Below are 7,325 nucleotides of genomic sequence, written 5' to 3'. Positions count from 1 at the left end.
CTGGCCTGCCTGAGTGAGGGGCTGAGGGCTGTTTGAAGCTGGTCACACACCCTTCAGGGTGGGGGTCCCCACTGGGGTGCCTGGCCAGTCTGGGTGAGGGGCTGAGGGCTGTTTTGAGGCTGGGGGGGACTGAAGCTCCCAACCGCTCCTTTTTTTCTTTTTTTTCTTTTTTATTCTGGGCCAGCTTTAGCTTTGAGGATTGGCTCCATCTCTTAGGCCTCCGGGGCTAAAAGTAGGTTTCTGGCCTTTGCTTACAATGTTGCGAATCTGCTGGCTGAAGTCTGGTGGTATTTGTTAAAATGTTTCAAACTGCAGGCTCAGAGGCCTGCAATGGCAGGTGGGGAATGTTGGAGTCCTCTGTCACTGAAGCAAGCAAGCCTCATGTTAGTTTCAAGCTGTCTGGCTGCTGGCCGCCATCTTGGCTGACAGTTAATTTGCATATCTCGCTGATTAGCCAATGAAAAGGGTAGCGGTCGTACTCCAATTACCATGTTTCTCTTTTATTAGTGTAGATTATAAATATCTCATGCCACATAACACTAAAAACAAACAAACATACAATTCAACTAAAAAATGGGCAGAAAACCTGAATAAATACTTCCCCAAAGGGGAATATAGATGGTCAGTAGACTTATGAAAATATGCTAAATGCCACTAATCATCAGAGAAATGCAACTTAAAACCATAATGAGATATCAACTCATACTTATCAAAATGGCATTCATCAATAAATCAACAAATAACAATGTGATGATGTGGAGAAAAGGGACCTCTCATGAATTTTTGGTGAGATTGCAAATTCATGCAGCCACTATCAAAAACAGTATGCAGATTCTTCAAAAAAATAAAAATGTAACTATCTTATAACCTAGCAATTTGACTTCTGTTTTTTGTTTGTTTTTTTTTTTATTTTCTGGAGAAATCCAAAACATTAATTTGAAAAGATGTATGCAACATTATGTTCATTGCAATATTATTTACAACTAGAGGCCCAGTGCATGAAAATCATGCATGGGGAGGAGGGTTCCTCAGCTGGCCTTCACCATCTTGCAATCTGGGACGCCTTGAGGGATGTCCAACTGCTGGTTTAGGACCAATTTTGCAGGCAAACGAGCAGTTGGACATCCCTCTTGCAATCTGGGACTGATGGCTCTAACCGCTCACCTGCCTGCCAGCCTGATTACCCCTAACCACTCTGCCTGCCTGCCTGATCGCCCCTAACCATTCTGCCTGCTTGTCTGATCACCCCTTACTGCTCTACCTGCCTGCTTGATTGTCCCTAATTGCTCGCCTGCCTGCTTGGTAGCCCTTAACCACCTTTGCCTTGGCCCCTGCTGCTGCAGCTTTGTCTGGAATAATGTTGGGATGGTCTTTCGGCTGTCTGGTCTAATTAGCGTATTACATTTTTATTATTATAGACTAGAGGCCCGGTGCACAAAATTCATGCACAGGGTGGGGTGTCTCCCAGCCCGGCCTGCACCTTCTCCAATCTGGAACCCCTCGGGGGATGTCTGACTGCTGGTTTAGGCCCGATCCCTCTCACAATCCAGGACTGCTGGCTCCAAATCTCTCTCCTTCCGACCTGCCTGATTTCCCCTAACCACTTCTGCCTGCCAGCCTGAACACTCCCTAACCACTCCCCTGCTGGCCTGATTGATGTCTAACTGCTCCACTGCTGGCCTGATGGCCTACAACTGCCCTCCCCTTCTGCAACCCAACTCCTCTGCCGGAACCTGCCTTCTCTATGCAAGGTGGTGAAGACACCAGGATTGGCCTCCTCTATGCTGCGCAGAGCTGCAGGACCCCAAGGCCTCACTGTATGGAGTGGCCTCTGGGCCCTGCCTCCCCTGTGTGCACGGCCATCTTATGATTGCCATCTTGTGATGACATGAGGGCATAATGCCACCTATTAGTATAGATCAGTGATGGCAAACCTATGACACATGTGTCAGAGGTGACATGCGGACTCATTTTTTTTGGTTTATTTTTCTTTGTTAAATGGCATTTAAATATATAAAATAAATATCAAAAATATAAAACTTTGTTTTACTATGGTTGCATATATCAAAAAATTTCTATATGTGACATGGCACCATAGTTAAGTTAGGGTTTTTCAAAATGCTGACACGCTGAGCTCAAAAGGTTTGCCGTCACTGGTATAGATAGCCAAACAATGAATACAAACTCTATGTCCATCAATAAATGACTGGATAAAGATAATGAGCAATACAAATACAATGGAATATTACTAGGATATAAAAAATAATGAAGTCTAATTATGGCAACATGGATGGACCTAGAGAGTATTATACTAAATGAAATAAGTCAGAGAAAGACTGTATGATTGTACTTATACTAGTATGTGTAATCTATAAAACAAAATAAATGCACAAACAAGGCAGAAACAGACTCAGACACAGAGACCAAACTGAGGGCTGCCAGATTGGAGAAGGCTGTCAGATTGGGGTTGGGTAAAAAATATAAAGAGATTAAGAATTACAAATTGGCAATTACAAAATAGTCACAGCTTAGGAAATCTAGTAAGAAGCATTGTGATAATTATGTATGGTGCCAGTTAGATTTCTTGGGCAAATATCTCAGTTTGACAGAAGTTTGACAGTAGGTACTCTACTTACTGGGGATCACTTCATAAATTATATAACTGTTTAACTACTATGCTAAATATAATATGGAATTTCATCTGAATTTGCAAAGAATAGGAAAATTAAGAGAAAACCTGGTAAGTAGAGTGTTCAGAAATATAGGAAGGAATGAACAACAAGTAGATTACTGCCCGCCTTAGTAAACCAAAAATAGCAGTGTGTACATCAAATACTAATTAATAAAAAGAGGTAATGGAATAAGAAAGTAACATGAAATGTAACTTTGAGCTCGGTCACTTGATTGGCTCATTCAACTGCCACTGGAAACTAAAATGTAACTTTTTAGACCTAACTGCAGCTAGATTTCTGGGTGCACATTATTCTCGAAAAACCAAAGTATTCAATTTATGGATCTGAGAGGCTGCAGTTAGACCAGAGTCATTGTCCCGCTTTCTCAATTGTGCCTACTGCCCTATCAAGTCATGGAAAAGGAAGTGTCCTCCGCCACCATTGTTCAGAGCCCTTCTTCTCCTCTAGGGAACTGACATGCAGTGCTAGGTCACAGTGGCCTCTGGTCTTCAGGCTAGCATCAGTGATGTCCTTCTTGGTGACAATTTCCCATTAACCAACTCAAAAATTTGGGGGAGTCACTTTGAAAGACTAACATGAGTCCATACCGGAAGGGCTGCCACGATTTTGTAAGCAAATAATTTCCTGTGTTAAATTCATTCCTCCTTAAAATGTCCCCGGTATTTGTTTTCTGCAATGTACTGTGATTGAGAGAGTAAATAACAAGATAGAATCACAGGGAAAGTTGAAGAAGTAGAAAACAAGGAGGCAGAAACAAATTCAACCTTAATAAGTAGCCCCAAATTGTAAAGGGACTTACTTTTGCCAACTTATAAAGTTGACAGTTAGACTGGATAAATTGCAAAATTAAACTCTATGCTTTTCATAAGATTATACATGATACTTAGAAAAATAAATATTAATAGAAAATATATGGAAAAAATAGGCCTGGTAAATATTTACTAAAGTGAAACTGAATGACAAAGTAGATTTTATCACAAAGAGAAATTAAAGTTTAAAAATAATGCCAGTAATAAAAAAAAATCATTAAAATCATTGGAAAGTTTTAATCTTCCCTGTATTTAATAAATACCTTCATAAAATATAAAATAAAAATTCATAGAACTTCCAGTAAAATAAAAGAAAATCCACAATTGTAGTAAGAGATTTCAATCCCTTTTCAATTGTTGATGAATTAGTAAAGAGATTAAGGATTTGAGCAACCTAATAATTAGGGTTTTCAAATCCTTAATGTCTTTAGGTAAAAATTAAGTAAATTTAAGCAAAAAATTAAGTAAGCCTTTTAAATTAATAGATTAATTCTAAATTGAGTAAAAAAAATCACTTAGTGTTTTTTGTTAATTTACCCTATTCAAGATTCCATAATATAGAGGTAAATGCCAATTCCCAACCCACCACATACATATCATAGCTTCTCCCGTTCCAGAAATCTTGGTTCTAGATTTGAATCAGTTAATATCCTGATGAAAATCATTTATTCATTCATGTATTTTAACAAAGCCCAGTGGACAAGAGTACAAACCTGTGACTTTGCCCAAGGTGAGTGACCTCACAGCCCTGAACTCCGCTTCTGGGGAGAAGTTATAGTTGAGCCGGAGATGCTCATCCATCTGCGGGGAAAAGAAACAAGATGCATCAACAAAGTCGGCCCCCAAAGGACACGCCACACCTCCTCTGAAAATAGCTGCAGCACCCATGGGACGGACCCCTCTCTGGGACTTTCCCCTGGAGAGCTGGGTAATGCCTCACTAATCCTCCCACAATGCACGCAAAAGGCCCTTTCCTTTCTCTTGGCTCTCACACAAGTCTTCTCCCTGGAAATTCTGTGCAGCTTTTACAGTATTTATCTCCCCACTGAGATTTTCTCGCCAAACTCTTTGCTGCAAATAATCAAACAAGTAAAGCCTTCTTAGAAGCCAGGAACCTGCTGTGTAGGATTAACATGAAATGGAAAGCAGGCGCTCATTCCACATTTCTCCCCCCTCCTCCCCATTTTGTCCTTGGAGCCATCCCTGTTTCCTTTTCTCCATTAGTTCTGACCTTGTCTCATTCAGGTATGGACACTGGGGGGTTTTCTTGGGCAAATATCTCAGTTTGACAGAAGTTTGGCCCTGGGGAGGAGAGCCTCGCTGGGTAGTTGCCACCAACATGAACCCCATCTCACAGGTGTAAGCAAAAGCCTCTACTGGGACTCTTCAGGCCTTTATTGCTAGAATCTTTTTTAGGGAACCCTTCATGGCTCACCCACCACTAATTCCAGTTTCACCTCTTTGCTGTCTGATTCCTCTTTCTAAGGCAGTATTTCCCCAATTGTCTAGTCAGATCCTGCCAGTTTCTTTCAAACTCTACTCTGAATATTTAAATGATATCCCTGGAAGCGATCCTCATTGTCTTCAGGTTTATCTGAAAGAGAAGGAACCTAGGACCCTTTTATCTGGGTGCCCTTGGGGAGTGACTGATCAGGACTAGTAACCATTTTCCCCGCTCCTGCTGCTGGGACTTCCTTTCTGCCGCTGTTTGCCGAGCAGTAGCTTCTGCTGTGAGAGAAGTCACTGGCTGTGACCTGTGGTAAGTGATTACATGATTTATTACCCTTCTCTTATGAAACTAGACTGTAGTAATATTTGTTGTTTTTTGAGCACTTGTCATATCAGATACTGCACTGAAGCGTGTTTCGAAATGTATTCTTCTCTGGAACATTATGAAGTAAGCAGTATTGTCCCTGTATCACAGACAGGGGAGTGATATCATCCAGAAATCAACGATGTGGCCAAGGCCACACAGTGTCCAGGAGCAGGGCCCCAGGCACTGTGTTTTTGGCTTTACTATCCATACCTCTCTAGACATGTGAGCAACTTTTAGACAATCACTTTGTGTTTTATTTCTGAATTTCTACAAAATTAATTAACAATATTTAAGTACCTACTGTGTGCCAGACACTGTTCTAAGTGCTCCCAGGGTCCACAGCTCCTGGAAGCGTTCCTTCATCCCTTGCTCCAGTAAATGGATCCTCGCCTCATGGTGCCTTTTTCTGCTCTAACTTTGCATTACGCTGCATCATAATGACCCACTTTTTCTCTCTCTCGCCCTCTCCAATAACCTATTGGCTCTTTGAGAATATGGATATCTTATCAATATATGTCTTCTAAAGGGTCTACTACAAAAAAATGGCAAAATAATTCCTAGCACGGGTTTGCTGAGCGGTTAAATAAGCGTCCATGTTGCTTCCTTTCTACCTCCTGGGCTAGGAAGACAGCACATGGCACCACCAGGATGCCTGCTGTGCAGGAGCTGCCCATCCCCAGGCTCAGGGATTCAGATGCCCTAAGGAGCTTCTTCCTGTGCAACCTCAGCTCTCAGCTGCCTTCCTTTTCTCTGGAACTGCCCCTCCCAGCAGGGGCAAGGGTCCTCCTCCACAGTGCAGGTGGGGAGGAGGCTGAAGTGAGTGGGGATTTCCTGCTGCGTGGAAAGCAGCGGCAGGATTCGGAGAAATGAAGGTTCAGCTGAGCTTCCTCTGGCTCCTGCCCTCACCTGCTCCCCAGGCTGCACAGGGTCAGCTTCCTGGGGAAAGGTTCCCTGGACATTGACAGGCTTATGCTCAGATGCCCCACATGGGAGAGACAATGATTCAAGTGCATGAGTCATTCCTATCCTTCTCTCCTGCTTGAAGGGACGTACCAGATGGCTAAGGAAGAGAGAGGGAGCCAAATGGTAATTAAAGGAGTTTTAGAAAAATGAGAATTTGTAGTGGTTTGGAGAGGAAGGTAGAGTGACTCAAAAGAGACTGGAGGCTAGTGATGGAGTGTGGTCCATGAAGAACATGGGATGAGGGCACCTGAAAACTATACTGATTCAGATGCTGTTACCAATGTGAAAACTGTGGAAATGCATAAGGTAAAAGCAGTATAAAGGGGGCAGTAATGGGGGGGGGGTACCACAAACATTTATTCTTAGGAATTCTATATGTACAAGATGGCCTAGTCGAGGGCATCATTTAAGTATTCAGTGGGAAGTGCATTTTTGTTTTAGACTTTATTGTTACTTTCTGGTTTAACATTTTTATTCCTAATTATGATTGGAGGCTCAGGTCTGTCACCTGCCTGAGAAGCTTGACTGACCTCAGAATCTGGGACCCTGCCACTGACTGAGATGAGAAAGGGAGGAAAATGCCGAGATGCCAGGCCGCGGGCTTGGTTCCTTAGCTCTGCTCTTTCATATGATATTTATGAGAACTGACTGAGCTCAGTTCTATCTGCACCCCCCTTTTCTAAAGGTAAGTATGCTGATGCTCGGGCAGGTGAGTCCAAGACACATCGCTGGTCCAAGACACATAGCATCAGTAAGGAGCATGGACTCACACCCAGGCCTGTGTACACTGGGGATGCCTCTCTTGACCTCCAGATCTTCATCTTTCTAAAGGAGCAATTAGATACTTGGTTTCAAAAATGCCTGACACCTGCTTCTTTACAGCTTGTTATTTTGTGGCATTTTGGGCACTGGCTTAATCTGTTTAACGTCATAAGTGCATTTTAGATTAAAGTTCAACTTCCCTACCAAAGCATTTTTGCAAGCACCTGTCTTAAAATACACTAATCCTGTGACAATTCTCAAAACATCACCAGGAGTTCTTGC

General features: G+C 42.5%; 1 protein-coding gene across 1 annotated transcript in view; it reads right to left on the bottom strand.

The window, feature by feature from the left end:
• Nucleotides 1-7,325, bottom strand: part of CNTNAP5 (contactin associated protein-like 5) — an 866,926-nt gene that overhangs the window by 56,680 nt on the left and 802,921 nt on the right. The window contains exon 21 of the mRNA XM_006776823.2: nt 4,216-4,303. Coding sequence (XP_006776886.1) covers nt 4,216-4,303 — 88 coding nt within the window. The remainder of the gene's footprint in view (nt 1-4,215; nt 4,304-7,325) is intronic.

Source organism: Myotis davidii, unplaced genomic scaffold (genome assembly GCF_000327345.1).
Source record: "Myotis davidii unplaced genomic scaffold, ASM32734v1 scaffold249, whole genome shotgun sequence".
Lineage (NCBI taxonomy): Eukaryota > Metazoa > Chordata > Mammalia > Chiroptera > Vespertilionidae > Myotis > Myotis davidii.
Note: the sequence above shows the minus strand (reverse complement) of the source record. Positions and strands in the feature narration are given on the sequence as shown.